Source organism: Centruroides sculpturatus, unplaced genomic scaffold, assembly GCF_000671375.1.
Source record: "Centruroides sculpturatus isolate CEXI.00-Female unplaced genomic scaffold, Cexi_2.0 scaffold808, whole genome shotgun sequence".
Lineage (NCBI taxonomy): Eukaryota > Metazoa > Arthropoda > Arachnida > Scorpiones > Buthidae > Centruroides > Centruroides sculpturatus.
Window position 1 is genome coordinate 362,442 of NW_019384985.1, and position 27,407 is coordinate 389,848.

General features: G+C 31.3%; 2 protein-coding genes and 1 pseudogene across 3 annotated transcripts in view; 2 read left to right on the plus strand and 1 right to left on the minus strand.

The window, feature by feature from the left end:
* Positions 1-1,885, minus strand: part of LOC111632902 (inhibitor of nuclear factor kappa-B kinase subunit alpha-like) — a 66,832-nt gene extending 64,947 nt beyond the window's left edge. The window contains exon 1 of the mRNA XM_023377429.1: positions 1,731-1,885. The gene's annotated coding sequence lies outside the window, so the exon portion shown is untranslated. The remainder of the gene's footprint in view (positions 1-1,730) is intronic.
* A 920-nt stretch (positions 1,886-2,805) lies between these two features.
* On the plus strand, positions 2,806-27,407 carry LOC111632894 (cAMP-dependent protein kinase catalytic subunit beta-like). Of its 2 annotated transcripts, none has more exons than XM_023377417.1 (10): positions 2,806-2,915; positions 8,023-8,084; positions 11,436-11,564; positions 12,926-13,024; positions 18,449-18,531; positions 22,853-22,979; positions 23,882-23,977; positions 24,936-25,058; positions 25,285-25,449; positions 27,082-27,407. In XM_023377417.1, exons 1-10 carry the CDS (start codon positions 2,882-2,884, stop codon positions 27,208-27,210), a joined length of 1,047 nt encoding a protein of 348 aa, XP_023233185.1. In that variant the 5' UTR covers positions 2,806-2,881; the 3' UTR covers positions 27,211-27,407. The 2 variants fall into 2 exon arrangements, with proteins under 2 accessions (XP_023233185.1, XP_023233184.1); XM_023377416.1 differs by lacking the exon at positions 2,806-2,915 and adding an exon at positions 4,976-6,585.
* On the plus strand, positions 3,435-3,589 carry LOC111632903 (annotated as a pseudogene).

Consider the following 27,407-nt stretch of genomic DNA (forward strand, 5'->3'; position numbering starts at 1 on the left):
AGTTATGTTTTTATTGTGTCTATTTACATGTTATAGCAAAATTTTAGTACATCTTATACATTATAAATTTGTTATTAATATATATGCTATTGCTGAAAATCCATTCAATTTGAGGAACTTTCAGTAATAGCAGACATACCTTACCTCAATTAGTCCATTAAATTAAAAGTTTACTATGTTTAAATTTAATTTAGGTAGATGTTCACATAGGTAGCCCCAATGGCAGTATCACACTTAACAATTTAGCCCATGCAACTGTGCCAGCTTCGAATAGCCAACTTGACTGTTTGTGAAGTATTTGATGTTATATTGTTTTAGGGGATGTGGGGCTCGCTCCCACTTGGGTGCTAAGATGCAAGTGATAACAAGCACCAAGAGCACGCCTACATGCAAAGCATGGAGAATAGTGGAGAATAGACTGATACATGTTAAAAACTGATCTTCGGAGACAAATGTTACGTGAAGGGTCAACAATTATGTGATTTATGTAAAAAAATACGAAATAAAACAATGATTTCACTAAAAAAGTAGTGAAAAAACCGTCGCTGGGGATACCTAGACGAACATTTATCTTAATTTATTTAATTTTAATTGTAAATTTCAATCATCATAAATCAGCTTTTATTACACTATTTATAGTTTTTTAAATATTTAAAAAATTTTTTAAAGTTAAAAAACATATTTGAGGAACTATACTCTTTATCAATGCAATCAAATATATATAAATAATATAAATTCAAGTTACAAGCTTCTAAATACTGTGTGTTTGTATTCATGATTACAAAAAGTATTTCATTACAATATTCTGTGATATACGACAGCCGAATGCTGGTTAATACGTAAAAAACCAACCCATTCCATAACCTAGAAACCAGCAAAATTTTGCTTACGAGACAAGCAAACGTCTTCGTCCACTTTCAATCGTACATCTTCGAACCATAGATCAAATCAAAAGCGGAAGAAATCGTTTGCTTGTCTCATATGCAAAATTTTACCAGTTTCTAGGTTACGGGAGTCGATTTTTTACATATTAACCAGCATTCAGCTGTAATATATCACAAAATCTAGAAGATTGTAATGAAATACTTTAGTAATGCATATTAATATGTAATTCAGTTAAAGTTTACCTAAGTAGTCCCAATGGGGCGTGTTCGTACTCCCGACAGACTCCTCCCAGAAGGGAGCCGCCGATTGCTTAACATCACTAGTTATTGATTCACAATAGTTCTTGAACAAAAGAAAAAAAGGAGACGTCTACTAGAAATGTAGTTAACCTGGGGCCATATTCTGGTCACTGTCTCTGGTCTCTCATCTCTCGCAAGCCAGTCGCTGATTGGCTAATCCAAATGATTAGCCAATCAGCAACCGACTTGCAAGCGACGAGAGACCAGAGACAGTGACCAGAATATGGCCCCTGGTATTTACCGTTAACCTAACCCAAGCGCCACCGTTGGGACTACCTAGGTAAACTTTTAACCTGAAATTCAAACAGTATGAGGTTCTACAGTTTGTTTACAGATCTACATCAATACATTTGTATGTTGTTATTATTTGTATATAATAAGCCATTGGTGGTTTCAAATTTCTCTAAATTAAAACGGAAAACGTCAGTTTATAATTCTTAATGGTAATAATAATGATAAGATAAATGTGATTAAATACTAGACACGATTTTCATTTCACGATAGTATCGAAACCAATCCGAAAAATATATATTTTTTAAATCTTACTTTTAAAATGTGTAAGGTGACTCAATTTTCTATAATTTTCACGCGTACAAATTAATTTTATCTAAAAAATTAACTGAATAATTTAAATCTACATTATGGTTCACACGATTGCACTCTACATCGTAAAACCAATTTGACATACTGAAAATGACTCATTTCCGTTTGTATAGCCATCTGGCGGAAAAATACCTCGGTTGATAAATAAATAAAAATTAATAATTTTCTTTTTTTTTATAAATTCCTTTAATTAAAAATATTTTAATTGTAATAATATTAATAAATAAGTAGAGTAGTTCTGTATTAATTAAAATTAAAATACAAACTTTATTAATATTTTTATTCATGTCTATGGCTTCTACATTTAGCAGACTGAACAGGGCTGCGTTAAGTCAAGCATTATTCTTTGCCAGACGATTAGGAAAACTGGTGGACGAAGTTAAAATCGAATATAAATAAATATAATAAATTAAAATAGCAATTTATTTATCTTTAAAATGAAGCTATTTAATCCGGCACGTCCAGCTATTACTGCCGTAATCGTTTTAGCGGCCGGATGGCCGAGCGGTCAAGATTCTCTGGGGAATCCGAGATGGAATCCGGACGGTCAAAACAAATTTCAGAAATTATTCGGAAATGGTCCATTTGGACATGTCGACCCCCGGCAACACCGTTATATATCTGGCCGAACTTATAATGGGCTTGCTAAAAAATGGTCCTTTTCATCCCATGAGGGCAAAAAAAAAATAAAATAAAAATATATTGCTAGAGAAAGTGTTGCATTATTGTTTCATATTTTATTTTGTAATGTATAACAAAATGACTTTTGATAAATTTAAAATTAACGTTGCACGACAATAGCGTATTCGAGATTTTTCAGTAGAATTCAAAAATTAGCAATTCTGGCAACACTTTCTTATTCATGTCTTCCCCTATTGAAAGTTTCGTAATAAATTAGAAAAAACAAAAAAAAAATTTCCGCATGTTATGTTTTTAAAAATTATTTTAAATATAAAATTTATATTAAATTAATAATTAAAAAATATTTCAAAATTAAAATTTTATAATGGAATACATAGTGATATGTAATTTGAAATTTAAAAAAAAATGTATTATGTATTAACGGAATTGTCAATATGGATTAAATAATAAATATGAACGAAGAATTGGTTGTAGATCAAGAAAGTTGTAAGAAAATTTATATTCCAGTAAAAATATTTTGTTTTAAAAATTAATTTCATTTATTATTACGGCATTTATAAATAAATTTAAATCTTAATCCAATTGAATTCTATTTAAAAAAAAAAAAAAGTTTTTCGCAGTTCGATTCGTGTTAAAATTTAAAATATTTTTATAAATTTATTATATATTATAATGTATTTAATATAAAATACAGTGAAACCTCGATTTAACGCACTTTGGATTTAACGGAAAAATTCCCGGCCTTTACGTCACATGGGAAAATTAACACACATCGTTTTAATTTTAAAATGTTTTTTATATGTAATTTAATTAACAGTTTTTTTTTTATACTCTTTCCGCCTGTGGGCACTAAGAGGACGTCTTAAAGCAGGCCCATTACGGGTTCGGCCAGGCCCACAATGGGACGACCGGATAGTGAGGGACGGGGCCCGACTTATCCGAACGGACCCCCCCCGAAGAATTCCTGGAGATTCGTTGACCCATCCGGATTGTACAAATGTAAAAATAATTTGATCAGTTTTTATTAGCTTAATATCTGATTCGCTTCTACTAGAAGCTTTCGATGTTAAACTGATTTTTGGAAACTGACGAAGAATTGGAGCTAGCTTTGCCATAGGTTGGATCGGGTTTGCACTATTTCCGAGAATAGCCCACTCCACTATGGGGTTATAAATAATAAAGATTAGACGTTCTTCACTTTCAATTTTAGCAGAGAGTTCGTCAGTAACAGGCTACGAGTTTAAGGCTGTGTACATACTAGGCGTTTTGCGTTGCGTTAAACGCGCGTTAGCAGCGTAAACACCAGGCATTAGCTCGGCTTTAGAGGAGCGTTTAGTGGAGCATACGCACTGGCTCAGTTTGGAAATGGACGTGAAAGTAATTGCTTGCGTACCCCTCCTCCATCCCCGCTATAAAAGTACGACAGCCGAATGCTGGTTAATACGTAAAAAACCAACCCATTCCATAACCTAGAAACCAGCAAAATTTTGCTTACGAGACAAGCAAACGTCTTCGTCCACTTTCAATCGTACATCTTCGAGCCATAGATCAAATCAAAAGCGGAAGAAATCGTTTGCTTGTCTCATATGCAAAATTTTACCAGTTTCTAGGTTACGGGAGTCGATTTTTTACATATTAACCAGCATTCAGCTGTAATATATCACAAAATCTAGAAGATTGTAATGAAATACTTTAGTAATGCATATTAATATGTAATTCAGTTAAAGTTTACCTAAGTAGTCCCAATGGGGCGTGTTCGTACTCCCGACAGACTCCTCCCAGAAGGGAGCCGCCGATTGCTTAACATCACTAGTTATTGATTCACAATAGTTCTTGAACAAAAGAAAAAAAGGAGACGTCTACTAGAAATGTAGTTAACCTGGGGCCATATTCTGGTCACTGTCTCTGGTCTCTCATCTCTCGCAAGCCAGTCGCTGATTGGCTAATCCAAATGATTAGCCAATCAGCAACCGACTTGCAAGCGACGAGAGACCAGAGACAGTGACCAGAATATGGCCCCTGGTATNAAAAATCTATAAACGCGCGTTTAACGCGCGCTTAAAAACGCCTAGTGTGTACGCAGCCTTAGACGATACTGAGGGCGTTAAATTTTCTTTTCATATAAAATTTAAGGTGTGCGGACGACAACTGATGGGATAGTTGCTAAAGTTGGAGAAAATAAAGTTGGAAAATTGGAAAATACACGCGCTAAGTAAAGAAGATGCCCTAGAGACTGTGACAGGCTTGCTGAGTATTGGATTGGCCTACCTAGATAGGGGGTTACCGGGGAGTGACGTCATAGTTGATACCGAAGTATAGACGATGTCGACGTCGTTAGTTAACCTTTGATACAATAAGAAAGGGCGTGCGAACGACTATAGATGGGAAAAATGCTACGCTTGAAAAGCAGAATTGGAAAATACACGCGATAAGTAAAACAATGCGCTAAGGGTTGCAACAGGTTCGGTCAGGGTGGGTTGGTCTATTTAGTTTAAGGGGTTATCGAAGACTGATTTCCACGCGGAGGAAAGCGAGTCTGCATAACTGCTGTTGATACAAGATACAACTCTCTTTGAGGGATTGCGCAAATATTTCAATGGTTCTAAGTTTGCTTTTGTCATGCATAGGAATAATAATCTTTGCCTGTTCCCATTCGGTCGTTATATTTGGTTCGCTTGCAAATTGGGCTAGGATGGAAGTGAACTTTTTGTTGTATGCGTCGTATTTGTTCTCAGCTAACCTCCTTTTAAGCGATCTATTGGTTGAGCCAATGTATGTTAGTTTTTTGCTCGGGTTGGATCTGGTGTCCTCTAGTGGGACTGTGTAAACTCCTGGTCTTCTGGCTTCGCTGCATTTGTCCTTGGGATTAGCCAGAAGTTTATAAATCGTAGAAGTGAACTTTTCAAGGGTTGCATTTATATGCCAGAGTAGCTTTACCTTTTTGGTTATGAATTTAAAAGCGTGGCTCATCCTAGGGTCAAAATCGACTACAATGTACTTACCTCGCTGCTTTATAGGTTTGGAATTGACCGCTTCGGTTGTTAAGCCTCTGTGTATTTTTTGCGCAAGCCTATCAATTAATTTACAGTTGTAACTGTGGGCTGTGGTGAGGTGCTTGATGCGCTGGATTTCTTGTAGTGCGCCCTTAATGTTAGAGCAACGGGTAAAAGCTCTACTGATTAGAGCCCTGAAAGCGGATATTTTATAAGTAAATAGGTCATTCGAAGTTGCAGGGATGAAGAAAGATTGAAGATTAGGCTTATGGAATATATTTGTGGTTATACAACCATGATTCAGGAATATATTGAGGTCAAGGAAATGGGCCATCCTATCATCCTGTTGGTCTAGCTTTAATTTAAGTCCAAACAGGTTGTTGTTCACAATCTCCAGTACAGCGTTTAAATCCGGCTTGGATCTCCAAATGATGAGAAGATCATCAGCATAGCGCGTGTCAAGAATGATTTCTGCGTTGAAGGATTCTAAGACTTTGCTATCAAATTTTCTAACAACTAATTCACAGAGGTCTCCAGAGAGGGGGCTACCCATTGGAACTCCCCTTCTTTGAAGATAGATTTGCTGGTTGAAGGTGAAGAATGAGGTGTAGCACATTAGATGAGCTAGTTCTAAAACGTGCTTGTGGTATTTAGGCTTGGGTGGAGAGGCTTGGAAGAAGAAATCCCTAAGGGCACAGAAGAATGGTTCCAATTTAATGGAAGGATACATAGCTTCATTGTAATAAATTCCTGATCCGTAAGAGCAATATTTTGTAACTTAGTGATGAGTTCCCGAGTGCTCGAAACGGTGTAAGTATATTCTTTCAAATGGTTTCTGAGGAGCTGATGTAAATCCTTCTCAATAGGTAGGGTTGGAGATCTTGATTTGTCAACAATCAGCCAGATTTGCTTGCCTGGTTTATGGGTTTTAGTATAGCCGAATAGCCGCGGAAACTCAGGTGATTGCATGGTAGCAGTTCCAAGTTGCAGGTGTTTAGCTAGTGGTGAGTTGGTGAATCTGGTAACTCTATTATGGAGTTTGTCTAACTTGTAAGTATCCTTCTTCTATTGTTTGGCATTCTGTAGAATCGATGTATTCTTTGAGTAGCTTAGTGTATGTATGTTTCTTCATAAGGACAACGTTTCTGCTTTTATCCACTCTGGTAAGGATTATTTCATTAGCTTGGAGCCATTCTTTACTTTTACTTACATTTGTCCAAAATTCTTTATCTCTGTTGTCAATTTCTTTAATTCTTTTGCTGAGAACCATGTTCCACCTAAAGAAATCCTTATGCTGAGCCTTAATTGGCAAAAGCAGCTTTTCGATGTTTGGAATGATGGTATGCGCTGAGATCTTCGAGGGCTTCGGGGCAAACATAGGTCCAAATTTGAATGCCTGAACCAATTCCTCCAGTGGTTTAATATTGTCCCAGCAGACTATAGCTTTTTTAGCTTTAAGATAGAATATTATAATCCTATAATATTCTATCTTAAAGCTAAAAATGCTATATATCTCAATGCTTACTATCATTCCAAACATCAAAAAGCTGCTTTTCGATACACACGATCCCCTTTATCTCCCCATCCCCTCAACCTTTAATCACCAAAATTTAATAGCATCAGTCCCCCTAATACAGAAACCTTCCTGCAAAATTTCAGAAATTTTTGACAAAAAGCACAGAAGTTATTAAGCTTCAAAGAGGACAAACATAATCGTGCTCCTCACACACACACTAACATCCATACATACAGAAAAAACCCCCGAATATTTTTGCATTTCTTGACATTTCAAGGTGTCAAGGTTTACATAATTTTCAGATTATTCCCATGTTTAAATAAGATTTTCAAAAGCAGCATGGTTTTTTTTACACACAAAAATGTTTGAAATTTATTATTTATAGTAGTTTGTTGTGATTTTATTAAAAAATAGATTATAATTCTACAAACGAATATGTTAGAAAAATAGGATCTTAAATCAACACAGTTTTAAACTATAACAATAAGTTTATAATTATTTAGAATCCTGATATGAACAAATTAATATGACAGAATACTAAGTACTGTAGCTTTACTGTATTTTAGGCTCCATCAGTTATATCTCAGTTACATTTGAACAGAAAGATCAGAAAAACAATGATATATTATGATTATTTTATTCAGAAACAATGTTTTAATAAAGAAAGACTGCTTTAAATGAAATCCTTAAACAATATTTACATAAAAACATTGAAATGATACAAATTGAATAATGATGGCTAAAAAGTGATAACTTGTATCTACAGTACAAACATGCAAGTTTACTGAAGCAAAAAACTGTTTTAGAAATTAAATTTTGTCAAAATAAATAAAGTTTTTATTTATTTTTCTGTCTTTCAAGGTGTCCCATTGATGACTGTCCGATGTTTTAACATAATCGTATAGTAACTAAAAGTTCTCATTGCATTACTTTTGGCCATTTTGCAGATAAGAGATATAACTTCTTAGTCATAAATATGTTCACTTTTAAATAGTTTTCAAATTTATATAAAATAATATGTTGTTATAAAATTATGAGAAACATTAACGTGATTAAAACAATGTTAATTTTTTTCATTTAACAGGGCTTAAATATTTAAAAGCTGTGAAAGATGATTTTGAAGAAAAATGGAACAATGCTTTACCAGTAAAGTATATTATTTATGATTTTCATTTAATTTTTACAACCTGTAAATTTTATATTTGATTTCATTTATACATACTTTTTAATAAAAATAAGTTATTCTGTCGTATTATTTTTATAGTAAATTACACAAACATTTATAGTATTTGTAATAAAGATTATAGGCAAATAGATTTTAAGGATTTGTTTTCTACCGAGTGGTTGCAAAATCCATTTGTATGAAGTTGTGTCTTATGTCTCAGTTACAGAATATCTCAATGATAGATATAATGGATGATGAATTGGGTGTGTATCAAGATTCTTTGGCCATTGAATCAGATTTTACAAGATATTGCTGTTTGTTGTGGGACATAGAAAAACAGAAAGTTCTCAATCTCATTCTCCCACTGTTTAAAATTGAAAAACAGTTATCAATGACTGCTTTAATGACTCACCTCTCTATGCATAAGAAGGATATTCAGAAAAACATATGAAAAAGTTAAAATTAGTGAATGAAATACAGAAATAATCATCCATCATACCAACACTACTGGTGTGAGAATTAATAAAATAACTACGAAATTACCAACAAACCAACAATAATTCACTTCAAAAACGAATGTTTTTGAAGTAAATTATTGTTATTGAATTATCGAAAAATTTTCGAACTCTTGGAATCAATCAAACCTGATGATGACTGTTGAAGACGGTAGAAAATGTTCATTTTTGAAGTGAATTATTGTTGGTTTGTTGGTAATTTCGTAGTTATTTTATGAAATACAGAAAGCATGCAGACAACTTCTAACTAGCAGATATTTTAGCATTTTAGCAGATATTTTAGCATAAACAAACATTTTAAAGCAGAATATAGTAGCATATCTATTTGAAAAAATTCATTTACAAAATATAAAATTGTTTGAGCTGTAAAAGAATTTATTTAAATTAAAAATAATATTTAACTGCACATTAATTCTTAGGGCTGTCGATTAATTACATCTGCAGTTTTTTGAAATTTTTACTCCCCCCTCTCCCTTTGTTCCAGTCTCTCCAAGTTTTTGTAACTTCCTCCTCTCTTTAGACTTTAAACAAAACTCAACTTCCCTTAAAGCCTTTATTACTTTATGAATGATAGATACCTTAAGTAGGAATGAAACATACAAAAAAATTTTAAAGTAAATATAATAAAATGCATATACTGACTGTATAAAATTTAATGAAGTAAAATGGACATCCACTGAAGCTCAGTCCCTCCTGTCTCCCCTTGTCCAACTTGTCATAACCCCCTTCCTCCCGTTCAGTCCAGATGTCATTCATGGACAGCAACTGTATTATAATGCCACCACTTCATTAACTGAACTAGATATACAGTATTTAGTTTAGTTAATGAAATGGTAGCATTATAATACAATTTAATTTTAAATTATCAGTAATTTATTTTCATTATAAGCCTTATTTTAAAATACTGTCAATCTGGCAATATATTTTTAAAATGTTGTTGCTTGAGTTTGACACATTACAGATAGAAAGTCTTCTTCAAGCATGGATGTGTACATTAATTAATATTTTCAAGTGTAAGTATCATACTTATAGTTGATATAGCAGACTTTTTAGAGTACTGATCTTTTCTGTTCTCCCCAATATGTCTGATACAGCTAAATAACTACCAATAACTCTACAGAAGTATTTATAAAATGGACTGTGCATACTACAATAACATATATTTACAAATAGTATTCATTATATGACAAAAAAAAATGGATGCAGAATGGATGCACAGATGTACCAACTTTTCAGTCAGTAAAAAAGACGAAAAGACCATCTTGAGCTGAACTGGTTAGCATTATATGCCAAAAAAAAACTGTCTCTCCAGTTTATTTATTTCATTGAGACATTTTCAGCATCAGAAATTATTACAACATAATTCCCTGCCAGTGACAATTTGAGGAGAGGTGAGAGGGAAAAATACTGGTGTACTGTTGAGGTGTTGACATATATAAATAGCATAGGTTTAACTGCACTCAATAACCATACTTCATGAACACTGGTGTTATCAATGTTGCACACCAGAAGATGATGGTTGTTCTAATGTTATGGGAATTTGCCAGAAGAAGAAAGCAGGCTGTTTGATTGAAACTGTGTTTTCCTTCCATTTTTCTTGCAAAATATATCAGGTTGAGCTAAACAATATTAACTCTCATCTCATGGACTATCTGTTGGATTATGCTTAAACACTTTGTCATTACAGTTTATGACTTGGAAAGGTCCACTTTATATTGGTTGAAATGATGATCTTTGAGTATTATTTCTAAAGTAAATATAAGTGCAGAAATTTAGATCCTTGTTGACAAATGGGGATACATTGGAACATGCTTGAAGCAAATCTGATTAAAGCTTTTCCATTGTTGCCTTAAATTTCCTGACAAAGGTGGTTGGATCAGTCTGAACACTAATGATGAAGACTCCATCAACAGAGATAGTAATTTGCCGTACAGAAGTTCCACCAGTGGCAACTGCAATCTTTCCACATTGTCACTCTCAGATCTAAGAAGACTGTTGGAAGGATATCTATCCAATTGTCAGTATGGCACTGAATGACTGTTATGTGTTAAGATAACAGCACTTGATCATGTCATTTTCCACAAAGTGGAAATGAGGTATGAATTTGCTTGCTTCCCATAAGGGTGCAGAGAAATTGGAAAAGATTTGACTCAAAATTGCTAATCTTGGTCCATAGTTACCTTAATGGAGCTCCAAAGCAGTAGATCCATTCAAATAGAAGGTTTTTGCTACTGTCTTTGCTTCAATGTGTGAGGCCCCAGATTGAGTCTGAATCTCCACAAATTGTATATGTCTCATTGTTGACAAGAAGGAAAAAAGGCAGCACTTAACAAGGAAACAGTAAAATCTTTTTTGTTCTAAATTAATTAATTTATTATCATCATCATCGTATTAATGTCATTTTGAAGTCGTATCTAATGTCAGGTTCACCCATGCATTAAAATGTCCCTGCACACTACACAAACATGCATATAGGCTACAAATAGTATTCACTACAGTTCAAAAATGACACAGAACTAGAGTGTCCAGTTAGTAAAAAGACAAAAAGACCAACTGAAGCCAAAACAATTAGCATTGTTTACCTAGAGAATTATGTCCCTTGTCTAATTGTTTGGCTAGAACTTTTTAGCATTTTGAATTTACCATAACAAAAATTTTGATAAATTAATACTTTTTAGTTTATTAATGAGTTTTAAAGCATGAAATATATCAAAATATTTAAGGAATTTTACTTATTTTATTTGTTCTTTAATATTTTGAGTTGAGCATAAATTTTTTATATATTTAATACATATAAAATTAATATTTATATTTCAGAATGAAGGAAAATTAGATGATTTTATCCAAATGAAAACATTAGGATCAGGTTCCTTTGGTGTTGTAAAACTTGTCAAACATAAAAATACTGAAGAATTTTATGCTCTTAAAGTTTTAAGTAAGGAAGAGGTAATAAATCTTTTGTACAATACATCTATATAAAGCATTTGTAGGCATTGTATTACTGTCAATGGAAATCATATCACTTTTTAGAATTATAACCTGTCAAAGTTCAGAGTGTGTCCATTTTTCTTGATTCCAACTCTGACCCCAGTACCTCAAAATGGCTTTTGACTCTCCATTTCCAACTCCATGGTCCTGAACAGAACAATCCAACAAACATTAACCCATGTATTTCTGACATGCATACATTCATCTATCTTGACAAGAAGATGGTAACAGGAGTACCATTTTTTTTATTAATTGCCCACTTAACACTCCTCTTTAATTAAAAATTCTTACAACCAATTTTAAACATTTACAAAAATTCTTGAACATCTCACAAACCTTATAACTTATCAAACTTTCAAAACAAAATACTTAGATAAATTAAAATTTATTTCAGTTCCTTCAATAAATTAAAAAATAATAATAAGTAGTAGATTTCTTGTCTTTGTCTCCTTCTAAGTTTGCACCTACAAAGCCCTGAATTTCTTTGCTATCCAAGTTTCTTTCATGAACTATTGATAACTTGACATCTGAAGTTCCTTTTAAATCTCTCAGAACATGTCTGAAAGCTTTTAGTAACTGTTCATTTGTTTTATTTTGATAACGACTGAGGATTCTGAGTACTGAACATAAATTAGGATGTGATCCTTACATATCACATGTTAAAAACTTAATTAGGTATCTGCATTTAGTTTGTAAGGTTCCATCATTTGATAACTTTCTCAAAATCTTAAAATTTGGCTGTAAAAGGTGTTGATGTCAGAATACATTCTTCCAACCCATAAATTTTCAAAATTTTTGTCATATGCTTTTAGTATTAATAAAGTGCAGAATTGTATATTGAAATTGATCAAAAAATTAATTTCAATATGTAATTCAGCATTTTATTAATTTAGAATACATTGTTTAGTCCTCTATTTTAATCATTGTCACCAATATCTGTTATGTTGGCGGCAGTAAACACTAAGAATGTACAAACCAATATAAAACATTTATTAAGACTGACCTGCTTGACTCAAAATAAATTAATTATACAACTACTAACCTGTTAATGCATTTCAGTTGAACAATATAATCATGAGAAGTACAGTTCTGATACCACCTTATACACACACTTACACAACAAATGGTTACACTGTAATTACAGTGAGTGGATTTCATTGTATTACTGAAACAGTAACAAAATTTATGAAACTTATGTAATTGTTTCTAATTTATACAATTCAAATTAATTTTATAAAAATAAAAATGTATTTTAATTAAGAAATATTAAAATGATTAATATAGAAATTACTAAATTTTTTATATGTTAATAATTACAGATTGTAAAACTTAAACAAATTGAACATACTCTAAATGAAAAGAAGATATTACAAAGTATTAGTTTTCCCTTTCTTGTGAAGTTAATGTTTTCATTCAAGGTATTTGTATTATTTGTCTTAATAATTATATGGTGATTATATAATGTAATTAATGTTTTTAGAGTTTTATGCATTATGACAAATTTTACACAACGCTATGTAATTCATTCATGTAATGACAGCGATTTTTGTCAGTAAACGAATAATATTATAATGTAAAATCAAATGAAATCCATTTGTTCTGTATCACATGATCTGCTGCACATGAAATGTGATATATAGTGTCAGTTTCTTGCACAGAACAATCAAAAATGGGTGTGATCTTGAGACCATGTGATTTAGATTATCATTGACCTTGTAGTATCCTAGGAGCACCGAGGTTACTCTGGACAAAGAGTAGGGTAAAAGGCTACTGTTACACGAGGATTTTTACACGAGACAAACGACATGTATCAATAGTAGGAAAATATTTAATGAATATCAAATTCGATAAACTAGGGTTTATCATTACAAAATTACATAAAAAGGATTAAAATGCTCGCGTCAATACTTAACTAGTCTTCGCGGACACAGAAATAGAAACAATGTATATATATATAATTGTTTTTTATACAAACACTTCACAGAAGTAATTCCAACGTTGAACTAATCTGCACGTCTCTTTAAAAAACTCCTGTTGTATTTCGGGGTTGTCTAAAAATCGGCATCGTCCATGTGGCTTCATCAATGCAGATGGATTCCGCACGTGGTGAATCCCCGTCTTCCTTTGTCCAGTCCACTAGTACTACTCGTCCACTCCGGTGCACCTCAGCCCGTCCGTCTCAGTCCTTGTCTCACCCACTAAAGAACTCTCGCACACGTGGGATGGCAAAATTTATAAGTCCCGCCATCGCGCATGTCACCACACGTGAACACAACACAGCCAATCGACACAACGGGGCTGTGCTACCCAAGTAAAAGGTGGTTTTCTTACACAAAAAAAACGAAAGTTACAAATTATACAAAAAAAAACAGGTACGGAAAAAGGAACCTTGCACAAGGGTATATAAATACAAGCGCCTATCCCTAAACAATAGTGACGCAGCACTACAACCTTTTGTCTACCAAATGGGCTTGTCATAGTTGGGAAGGTTGAGTTATGGAAACCCAGGCCTCGTAGGGCTTGATGATGTCAGTGGTACCCAGATCTAGAGAAATGAATGCAAGCATATAGGACAAAAAGATGACACTTTTGACTTGATGAGCAAGAAGAGATATGTGAAAAGTAGGTCTTCAAGAGTGGTAACGAACAGTATTGAGAGAGAGAAAGATGATGAATTAAGGTATATATTGTGTCTTGAACTGAACCTAATGATAGTGAAATAAACTTTTAGTTCTTTCATTATGATTCTTGTTGTGAGGTCACCAAATTGGGGATTACCAAATGTCAGGATTATCATATATGGGATGAAGGAAAGTGAGTGACAAAGAAACCTGTTTATTTACTATCTTACAGTCTAGTGTGTCTTGTCTTCTGGAGGTGCTGGACTGTTCAGTCATTGGCCCTGGGATGGCCAGTCAATGCTTTGATGGTGTGAGAAGTCCAGTGACAAAGTGTGATAGCCTGAAGTTCAAACAGGATGGTGTTCACATGGGGGAGGCAGGGAAAAGTCTGGACAGTGGTTGTCACTATCAGAAGCTGGGAGAAGTCTTCCTTTGTCCTCGAGATCCAGGTTTTTAAAAGATTCTCTTCCCTGGATCTCTAGCTTTTGATTGGTTGGTTTCCTGTATCTAGACAGATGACAGACCATTTCAGGCTATCAAAGGTTTAATTTAACACTGTTTTAATCTGATCAAGGGAAATTAATTGCACCTTGAAACCCTACTTGTATTTAATTGTTTTGAATTTTTATAAGTGACACGTTGCATCTCCTTTTAACGTTATTTAAAAACTTATTTTTTTCTCTCAATTAATAATTTTATTATTTTCCAATTTTATTTAGGTTTTTCTTCCAATTTTTATGAGCGTTAGAATCAAAGCCCAATCCCTTGATTTGACACTTTTATGTTATTTTTAACATGTGAACTCAAGTATCACTTGGTCCTCACATTCTTCATGAAAATGCATGTCTCTACACATTGCCAAAACTGTTCAGGATGCATTAGCAGGATGCATGTAGGAGGTTCTTGTCCATTCAGCTTACAGACCTGATTTATCACCATGTGACTTTTGTTTGTTTAGATTTTTAGGCTCTAATAGGGCAAAGCAGTGGGAAACCTATCTGAATGCCTTTGGAAACTTTGGATAAATTTAATAATTAGATTTTTACTTGATCTTAAGATCAAAAATTACAACATTGTTATCTTAGAGGTAATATAGACACACCTAATACCAATGATGCAATATATATTATATTTTTAATGATAAACAATGAAATAAACATCTTAAAATATGTTACAATAAAACAATCAATATGTTTTACATCATATTAACAAAATAATCAATTTGAAATGCATTTTTATCATCAATAACAGAAAAGAATAGAGTATTATCAAGAGTAGAACATACTTTTCATCATTTAATTAGATTCAGACCAAATTAATCTCATCTATTTGTAAAAATATATTGTTATAAATGATGTTTTTCTTAGAAATATTACATATTATATTGTCATTAAAAACAATCTTTTGTTATTATTTTATTAGATGAATGTTAAACATATCCAAATAAACATTTGTGTATTGTTTCAGTATTGGTAGAAATTTTTTATTTTAAAATAAAATTAAATTAAAATATTTCATAATATACATAGATTTTTATGCAATATTTAACTTAATTTCAGGAGCTTGTTCCATTAAGCATGGAAACTGAAAATATATCATATATAGGTCTACATAGAATATTATTTTTTAAAACTGGTGTAATCTTGCATGTGCTCACCAGCAGCCAAGTGGATAAAACCACTGAACACTGGCAGTTGATCATGGATTTGCACCTTGCCAACAGACTGGCCACATGGAGTTTTCTGGATTTTCTTCATATTAGTAATACCTAAATACGGGCCAGTTTCCCATAAAAGATCACCCAGGAGGCATTTCCCTTAAGCCCTGGGATTTCCAGCGGCAGGCACTTTGCGATTTCCAGCCACATAGGCAACTGCAACTGTGACGGTTGTTCTTGTTAACTAGTAAGACCCTTCGAAAACTGGCATGACTGCAACCGCAACTAGAAACAAAAAGTTTGTTCTACTTGCGCCGATTGCAAATGCACGTCCAATCAGCAAATGCATATTGTGCTACATCATACAGTGGCAACTTTGAAAGTAGTTATCATCAAGCAGAAAGTGAAAATACTGACTGGTACAGCATTAGAATTGAGATTGATCCAGCTTATTCGGGCTTACGAATGCCTCTGAAGTTTTAAATTTTTATTTTATTGAAGAAAAGAGAAAAGAACACAGGCATGGCATGAGATAAGTGAAAGTCTGTCCATTGATTGCAAGTATCATTTTTAGATTTCTGGATATAAAATTTCAGTTGTTTTTAGTTTAGTAACAACAATATTATTTTCAATATAGTTAAAGAACTAAGTAGAAAGTACCACTATTTGCTAACAATATTCATTCACATTAAAGAAAAAAATATAGCAGATGAAGTGGATGTTGGTTTATTATAAGGTCACGTATTCATTGTTCATTGGTGTTGCAATGCCAATGAACAATATGACCACGACAAGACACGTGAAACTTGCATTTGTTGCTGTTGTGGTTGCCTGCGTGGCTGGAAATTGCATGGTGTGACTATGGCTTTAGGAGATTGTCCATGTGTCACATTGCCATTAAACAAACAATACCAATCTTGCAGGTTTATCGATAAGAACCTTATTACAAGATACAATTTGAGAATGAGTGATGTGGAGTTGATTACTCTTGAGACGAATGTACGGTACAATGTATGAAAAGAAAATCCTTTTTTTTTATTTAAAAACAAATAGTTACTGATTGTGAATCTGATCCACAATAAGTGCTTTCCTATGTGCTATTCACCAGTATAGTTGCCTGACAATGGTTTAGCAAATATGCAACATCTATCCTGACAATGTATTTACTCGAGGATGTTGCAAATATAACAGTTGTATAGTGGTAGCATATTTATGATTAAAATAGTTATTGAACTTCAACCAAAAGTTCATTCCTTTCTTATTGATTGTGGCAAAGCTCATAGCTCCAACCTTCTTTTTCTGGTATTAATGGATTTTCTCCCACTGCACAAAGTCCAAAAAGCACACCCTACTCAACTCCTTGTTACATTCTCTTTCTCTGCTTTATGAGTGTACACACAGCCTCTTTATACCACAAGTGGAGTGCCATATGGCAAGGAAACATGAAAGCAAAAAAATCAAAGGATTACACTTGAAAAATTGTCAAATTTGTTTTAAAAGAAAAGCTTTCAGACAGTAGAATTATTTTTTACATGATTAATTCTTATTTATTTATTATAAATATGAACAAGAATTAATCATGAAAGTATTGATTATAGTTGAAAAATAGTTCTAAGCATTACTGTATGTCTTTTATAGTTTCTCCAAATATATAGCATTATTTGATACCTTGTTATTCTGTTTTTAAGTTAAGTAGGTTATCAGCAGTGGTGATATTCAGCAGGTTCGCACAGGTTCGGCCGAACCCGTTGTTAACATTTTCAAAGTTTTCCGAACCTTGTTAAACACACATAACATTTCTCAGGGGTTTTGTTTCTTTTAAAAAATATATTAAAATATACATATTATACTCTGTAACACTACTAAACTAGAGCCTTATACCACGTTCGCCTTGGCGCGACCTCCCTCGACCGTTTCAATCTCGACTGAAACGAGGTTCAATCGCGATCGACTCAAGAGAGTTCTTGAAACTAAATCCAGTCATAAGAGAGATCCCACAATCCCACGTGCGCGAGAAAATACAAGATGGCTGCGGAATACGTGTCGTAATAAAATATATACAAAATAAATCATTTTGAACACTTTTTTTTATTATTTATAAAAAAAAAATATAGCTCTGGCATAAACAATATTAAATTTTAACTGACTTAATTTTGTGAACGCATCTTTTTTATTTATATGGGTATCTTAAGGTCAGTTTTTGCGCTAATGTTGCTAATGCACCATTTGAGCGGAAAAAAAATGTTAAGGAAAAATTTTCTGTTAGCGAACCCTTTGTTAAATGTTTCGAATATCACCACTGGTTATCTGGTTAAGTAACTTTAAAGAAGGTACTTAATCTTCTTTAAAAATGTGTACTACTGGTTGAGATTTAAGTATATTACATTTCTATTTGATTAACCATTTTCTGCTTTTTGCATGTTATCTCTGTAAATATGTGTTATTTACACATATTTACAGAGATAACGTGTTTCTAGAAATTCATTTAAACATTACGGCATTCTCAAATTTGGATAAATATCTTTATGAATGTTTTTTTTATCATTTTTTTTCTTATTTTCTAGGATAATTCAAATTTATATCTTGCACTAGAATATATTCAAGGAGGAGAAATGTTTACACATTTAAGAAAAAGTGTAAAATTCAGGTAAATTAAATATGAGATTTTTAGTTGTTTTCTGTTTTTATTTTAAAAATGAATGATATAAATTTATTTAATTAATATTAAAATAATAAAATTAATTTATTATGTCTTAACTACTATGAATAGAACAAGTTCATGGTTCCTTACAGTTGTCTTTACTGACTTCATTTGTATGTAGGGCATTTTCCAGATGAAAGATGGAAAGTGCCCTACATTGGTGTAAAAACTGGTTCCTTTGTTAACCAGTTTTTACACCCCAGAGACAATTGAGACAATGGTTTAGCAATACATAACAGAATTAGAATTTTTTCCTCATGATGTTTTCAACATAAACATTAGCTTATTTAATATCAATATCTTACTTACTAATTAAAGTTTTATTATGAGACTTATTAATAAATAGATGCATATTATAGAGTTGAATCAGATCTTATTCTAAGGATTTTTTCCTACTGCACAAATATCAGTTTTGTTTTGACCAAACAAATAAATCCTAGTGTTAATTTGAGGTGGAGAGCATATATTTTAAATTAAAAAAATTAAAAATATGATTAAAAATTGCAGCTCGGCATTGTGACGATGTCACAATAAACAATTGCTGGTTAACTTCAATCATTGTTCAATCTTAATAGTCAGAGTTGCGCACTGTGTATCTGCATGCAATATAATTTACTATAAGTGTACTGTGGTTGTGGATTAGTTTTAAATGATAATATTGACGTTGTGTCGGCATAAAAGTATCTATTGTATATTTGAAACAAATAGTATATCCTACCAACATTCCTTCTGTAGCTGTTTTTCCATGGGCTGAATAATATATACAGGTTTATATTAATTTAACTCAAGAAGAAAGCGTTGAACAGTCAATAACTAGGAGCTGTTTAGACATGTTGCAAGAATACAATCAAAGAGCTGTTATACTGGAATTGCATTATTGTTACCACCCTCACAAATCGGCATGGTTTGGCTATGAGAAAACACAAGTTTACAACATAGCCAAGAAGTTCAGGGAGTCAGACAACAAGGAGAATATGACTCCTGATAAGACAACTTGCAGTAAGCATTCTGATTGCAAGAGAAGTGAGAATTCATAACCAAACTGAAGGAAAAGATTGATCAGGATGGTGCATGAAGCATGAGTGACCTCACAAAAGAAATGGGTATGGTAAGATCAATGATCAGTCTCACAGCGCAGGAGGACCTGCAATACTGTTCTTTTGTCCTGAGGAATCATTAGCTCTTGACTGAAAAGAACAAAAAGGACAGAAAACTGAAAGTGTGGACTCTGGTTCCAACTTGCGGTACTGTCCAGCTCTGACTGCATCCCCTTGATTATTATGTTTGGAGCATGATTGAGGCAAAGGTAAATGTAAAGCATCCAAGGATGCTATAAAGGCTTCCGTCATGGAAGTGATGACAGACATGAACCAGGAGCCTGCAGCCATTTCAGGTCAAGACTGGATAAGATCATGGAAGCTGACAGAGGCTACATAAAATAATTTTTGTGAGTTGTCTACTATTTTTGTATCAACTTTTGTAAGGATATGTTGAATTTTCCTTCTATTTTTAATTGTTTTTCATTATATGGTGACTTTTCTGGATTTACCTTGACAACCCTATATATATATATATATATACCCACAATGGCCAAACTATGTCTCACAAATTTCAAGTGGCTCTTCTAAATTTGTACTGTGGCTTCTATACAGCCTATTTACACAGTTTCATTTCGTAAACTTAAACTATATATATATATATAAGCAATATATAGCACTTAATATGATAAGGTTTGGACATCTCCTGACATTCACTGTATATGTTGCATTTCCCCCCCCCACAGATTAAGTTTTTGATTGTAGTTATATATTTTAATAAAAACACATATAGATCAGTTTTTTCTTCTAAAATCAACTATTATTGTCCTTGTTCCTGTCTGACCAGAGTCTCAATAAGTTTAATAGCATTCATATATACACGTATTCATTGTTCATTGGTGTTGCAATGCCAATGAACAATATGACCANTTTATTTTAAAAATGAATGATATAAATTTATTTAATTAATATTAAAATAATAAAATTAATTTATTATGTCTTAACTACTATGAATAGAACAAGTTCATGGTTCCTTACAGTTGTCTTTACTGACTTCATTTGTATGTAGGGCATTTTCCAGATGAAAGATGGAAAGTGCCCTACATTGGTGTAAAAACTGGTTCCTTTGTTAACCAGTTTTTACACCCCAGAGACAATTGAGACAATGGTTTAGCAATACATAACAGAATTAGAATTTTTTCCTCATGATGTTTTCAACATAAACATTAGCTTATTTAATATCAATATCTTACTTACTAATTAAAGTTTTATTATGAGACTTATTAATAAATAGATGCATATTATAGAGTTGAATCAGATCTTATTCTAAGGATTTTTTCCTACTGCACAAATATCAGTTTTGTTTTGACCAAACAAATAAATCCTAGTGTTAATTTGAGGTGGAGAGCATATATTTTAAATTAAAAAAATTAAAAATATGATTAAAAATTGCAGCTCGGCATTGTGACGATGTCACAATAAACAATTGCTGGTTAACTTCAATCATTGTTCAATCTTAATAGTCAGAGTTGCGCACTGTGTATCTGCATGCAATATAATTTACTATAAGTGTACTGTGGTTGTGGATTAGTTTTAAATGATAATATTGACGTTGTGTCGGCATAAAAGTATCTATTGTATATTTGAAACAAATAGTATATCCTACCAACATTCCTTCTGTAGCTGTTTTTCCATGGGCTGAATAATATATACAGGTTTATATTAATTTAACTCAAGAAGAAAGCGTTGAACAGTCAATAACTAGGAGCTGTTTAGACATGTTGCAAGAATACAATCAAAGAGCTGTTATACTGGAATTGCATTATTGTTACCACCCTCACAAATCGGCATGGTTTGGCTATGAGAAAACACAAGTTTACAACATAGCCAAGAAGTTCAGGGAGTCAGACAACAAGGAGAATATGACTCCTGATAAGACAACTTGCAGTAAGCATTCTGATTGCAAGAGAAGTGAGAATTCATAACCAAACTGAAGGAAAAGATTGATCAGGATGGTGCATGAAGCATGAGTGACCTCACAAAAGAAATGGGTATGGTAAGATCAATGATCAGTCTCACAGCGCAGGAGGACCTGCAATACTGTTCTTTTGTCCTGAGGAATCATTAGCTCTTGACTGAAAAGAACAAAAAGGACAGAAAACTGAAAGTGTGGACTCTGGTTCCAACTTGCGGTACTGTCCAGCTCTGACTGCATCCCCTTGATTATTATGTTTGGAGCATGATTGAGGCAAAGGTAAATGTAAAGCATCCAAGGATGCTATAAAGGCTTCCGTCATGGAAGTGATGACAGACATGAACCAGGAGCCTGCAGCCATTTCAGGTCAAGACTGGATAAGATCATGGAAGCTGACAGAGGCTACATAAAATAATTTTTGTGAGTTGTCTACTATTTTTGTATCAACTTTTGTAAGGATATGTTGAATTTTCCTTCTATTTTTAATTGTTTTTCATTATATGGTGACTTTTCTGGATTTACCTTGACAACCCTATATATATATATATATATACCCACAATGGCCAAACTATGTCTCACAAATTTCAAGTGGCTCTTCTAAATTTGTACTGTGGCTTCTATACAGCCTATTTACACAGTTTCATTTCGTAAACTTAAACTATATATATATATATAAGCAATATATAGCACTTAACATGATAAGGTTTGGACATCTCCTGACATTCACTGTATATGTTGCATTTCCCCCCCCCACAGATTAAGTTTTTGATTGTAGTTATATATTTTAATAAAAACACATATAGATCAGTTTTTTCTTCTAAAATCAACTATTATTGTCCTTGTTCCTGTCTGACCAGAGTCTCAATAAGTTTAATAGCATTCATATATACAAAACAAAATTATTTGAGAAACACAACTAATATAAAACAATTGTAATACATGTCATATAAATTCAGTAAATTCTGTACAAGTTACAGAACTATACTAAAAATTTAGAAACCACATATATATATATATATATCTTGTACAATGCAAAAAAAAAAAAATGTTTTGAATCTGTTTACATTAGATTTGAATTGAGTATTTAAAAGACATTTATAAAAATTATTATTTCTTATGTACAGTCTTAAGTAAATATGTCATCAAAATTTTAATTATTTTATACTTACTTAACGATCATTTAATTCTATTATATATGTTTAAATTTCGTTTAATATTTAAGAATATGTATCATAAAATATGTGTATTTTTGTAGCGAAAATCAAGCAAAATTTTATGCTTCTCAAGTTATTTTGGCATTTGAATTTTTACACTCATTAGACATTGCTTACAGAGATCTAAAACCAGAAAATATTCTCATTGACCATCTCGGCTATATTAAGGTATAAATTTAAATATATTATAACAAATTGCAATTATACTGCAATTAAATAAACATAGTTATAATAATATGATAATTATTACAAACTATTTTAATGTTACTTTAATTAAATGTGTATAGAATAAATTACTTTTATAGTATTTCATGGAGTGAATTACTGGTGGCATTATCTGACTTAAATTATTTTAACAGTCAGATAATGCCATAATGCAATTTAATAGTAGTAAATTTTGAATATAATTTTATTATATTACTTTATTGTATTTCTTTTTATTATTATTTTTAAATAAAAATGTTAACTTCAACTATTGGAGAAACTGTAGACAATAAATTAATGATTTTACTATTATAATCAACAAACAACAATAGATTTTTTCAATTAGGTTGTATGAGAAGGTATGAGGAGGATATACAAAGAAGACTGCAAATTATATATTTATTTTGAAGGAACTTTTCTGTTCAGTGGTGTGTTATCCTATTGGCAAAAAAGGGCAATTGCCTGGAGCCCCCACCAACAGGAGTTCCTAAACCAATCTTTTATAAACTCATTGCTGTATTAAGAATATTGAAATTTAAATTTAGTGTCTTATCTGGGGACACTAGATTGTTGGTGTGGTGCAGACACAGCACAAAACTTAACCCTCCAGAGATTGCATTAAGAAAGGAATGAGAATACTAGGGATTAAATCCCTGAAAATTCCTCTGAAGAAAATGTCTGAACTGTACATTGGGGGTTGTGGGTCCATAATGCGTTACTGTTTTTGTTTGAATTTTCATTGTTGATTTAGTTTAATAAGAATTTATTGATGTATTATATCACAATTTATTGTTGTTAAGAATACATCTAATAACAATGTTTTTGTTAATATTGGAAATTTTATCTTTTGTTCTTTAATTAATTAGATAGCAGATTTTGGTTTTGCTAAACGTTTCAAAGGTAGAACGTATACTCTTTGTGGAACACCAGAATATATTGCTCCTGAAATCATTCTTGGAAAAGTAAGTAATGTAAAAAAATAATGACAGTTGTATGATAAATTTATACAAAACTATTATGCAATTAATTTGCCTTATTTAATACTTTATATAAATTATTATATCATATTAAAAGTACTAATCATTTGTTATTTATTTTCAAAGAATGCTTTTTAATTTATTGAATTCAATAGTATTTTTATAATTCAATAATAATAATAATTTAGATAGATAGATAACCTAATAAATAGGATTTAACAATTTGGAGGGTTTATCACACCAAGGCCGACAGAAAAAAGACCAGATCTTTTACAAAAAAATTAGTATTTAACTATTAGTGTTATAATTAGGTATAGATACATAAAAAATACCTGTAAAACTTTAGTCTTTATGATAGAAATAAATGTAGGATCAACTAGCAATGCCACTGGTTTTATTCACTCATCTGGTTACTACATAAAATAATATCTTTATACTAGAGTCATAAAAATGTTCCAACAAAATTATCATAAATAATATTAAATATATGTTAATTTAATAAAATAGAACTTGTAAAGATTAAAAAAATGTTTGTGTTTAGTTATTTTTATGTGTAGTAAATCTTTTGTATTGTTTTATATAGTTATATGCATAGAAAATGCTTTAAATATTGTATTTGTGGATATTATATTAAAATAATTTATGAAAGAAATGGATGTCTAGATGTTAGGATCATTATTTTGATTAATCTTAATGGCAATTTTAATATCTAGAAATTTGTTATTTTTTTATAATTAATAGTTATTACCATAATATTTTATTAAACTAAGTTATCACTATAACATAATGTTAACAATTTTCAAAAATAAGTATTAAAAGCACCATTTTGCAATTTTGTATACTATTTAAGTTTACTTCAATTGATGAACTTTATATATTTTAAATTAGATACTATTAATTTTATTACATTAATCTTGTATTTTTATTACTATTTATTTGCTAGGGTTACAATAAAGCTGTAGATTGGTGGACTTGCGGTGTATTAATTTATGAAATGACTGCTGGCTATCCTCCATTTTATGCAGATAAGCCAATTAATATGTATGAAAAAATAGCTGCTGGAAAGGTATCAGTTTTTTAATGTAATAATATATTTACAATGTTTGATTAGGATAAGAATTTGTTTCTATTGTCTTTTTAACATGATTAATTAAGAACTTGTAATATATACAAGAGTATATATATTAATATATAATTTATATAAAATAAAGTAATTAAAATATTATTTTACACAATTTATATGGTCACTTTAACTTACTAAAGATTGTTTGTTTTATTTATATATATTTCAGTTTCGTATTCCTCCACATTTTAGTGGCGATCTTAAAAATCTAGTCAAAAATATGTTGCAAGTTGATTTGACAAAACGATTTGGCAATTTAAAACACGGCGTTGACGATATTAAGAAACACAAATGGTTTAGTGACGTAAATTGGATTGCTGTCTTCCATAGGAATGTATGTATTATTTCTTTTTCTTATTTTTATGTTATTATCATTATTATCTCAAATAATGATAATGATAAAATTATAATTTTCTTAATTGCATACTTATTTTTTATAATATTTATAATGTAATGTTAATTTCAAATTGTATAATAATAAAAAGAATCATTAAACTGTTTCATATCTTCTTTAATGCTTTGTAAAATTGTTTAAAAAACTTAGGATGAATATATGAAGGATAGAAGAAACACTATTAAAAAATTATGAAGTCACTTTTAATTTTTTTTTTGAGTTTTTCTTCTATCCTGGAAAATATTTGAAGCTGTTTTAAAAGTTTTCAATTATAGCATGTATTAATTAAATTTCCATTAAAATTAATAAATAATAAGCATAATCTCTAAATCTGTTGTTATATTACTTTTATGAGAGAAAGCTTACACAATATATTTTAATGTTATCTAATAAAACTTTTGTTTCTAGCAATGTTTTAATTAGCAAGAATATCTAGTAATACATTACAAAACTTTTACCAAAATCCCAAAATTAGTACTCAAGGAGTTTAGTTCCATTTGTGACATTGAAATCCTTGAATACTACAGTTACTTTCTTCTGTATTCATTATTGTGACTGTCATAAGACAGTCCTAGCATAAAACAGCCTCTCATAAGGTAACAAGTAATTTAACATTGCATTTCCATTCTATTGTGGTGTTTCGTTGCGACAAGTACAATGTCCCGCGAGCGGAAAGGTACGAAATAAATACACTTTGGACGTATTGAACACAAAGATATTTATTGTCACTTCGAAACAGGTTCGTTTCTTCCAGATCCCAACAATACAATGATCACTGTACGTACAGGCGTTAAAATTCGATCTAACAAACAGCGGATTAAATGAGGGTTACGACNCATTGTAAAATATAAAGTGAGAATAATTAATAAACACTAGTATTATTTCTGTAGCTATAAATCTCTCAACCAAGTCTCCATTAAGAGTAGAAAACTGTAGATATCTATAACAAAATTGATGAAGACTACAGTAATATTTTAAACTTTAATAAAATATCTATAATACTTGCAATTCTTCAAATAAAATTTAATAATAATTCCATTATTCAAAACAATTTTTTACTGCTGCAGGATGTCCAAAAAGTTACTGAGCGGATAGAAATAATGATGTTAAAATTCTACCTACAGTATTTAATACAAGACCTATAAATTGCTTATTCAATTCAAGTTGACTAATTATACATACGGTATTGCATACAGGTCTTGTATGCAATACCATACATGTAACTTTAATGTCATTACAAATTTCTCACTGCACAATAACTTTGAAGACAACCTATAGTAGTACATAATTATTTTCAATTATTATTTTATTTAAACCTGTATATTTGTATATGCCAACTCCTTTAAAAAGATTTTATATTAATGTAATATTTTAAAATATAATCTGAATCTTTCAAACATTCTGTATGATTCACCTCTATCAAATCCTGTTTTAAAAAGCTTCAATTATTAGTTAGCACTGAACTAAATTATTGTAATTTAATTAAAATTCTGTACATTTATAAAATATCAAGTAGTTATTTATGAAACTAAAAGATTTTAACTAATATTTCACTTTATATTTGATATTTAGGTTCCAGCCCCATTTGTCCCGAAGTGCAAAAGTCCTGGCGATTCAAGTTATTTTACATCTGCATTCGACGAGAAAGATGTAAGAGTATCGGAGACAGAAAAGTTTACTAAAGAATTTGCTGACTTTTAAAAATTAAAAAATATAAATGTAAGGAATAAAAATACATTGTATATAAACATTTGCTAGCTACTTAAACTGAGAGAAATGTTACAAAATAATATAAGATTAGACTAATTTTCATCTTAATATTAGATCTATATAAATATATTTTTATATGAAAGGACTGTTATACTGAAAAATGAATCTAATATATATAAAAATTAAAA

Coding starts and splice junctions, on each gene's coding strand:
- LOC111632894 (XM_023377416.1), top strand. CDS start 6,543: ATGTTTCTTCATAAGGACAACGTTTCTGCTTTTATCCACTCTG. Junction 18,532..22,852: donor AGAAAAAGTGTAAAATTCAG/GTAAATTAAATA, acceptor GTATTTTTGTAG/CGAAAATCAAGCAAAATTTT. Junction 23,978..24,935: donor CTGAAATCATTCTTGGAAAA/GTAAGTAATGTA, acceptor TTTATTTGCTAG/GGTTACAATAAAGCTGTAGA.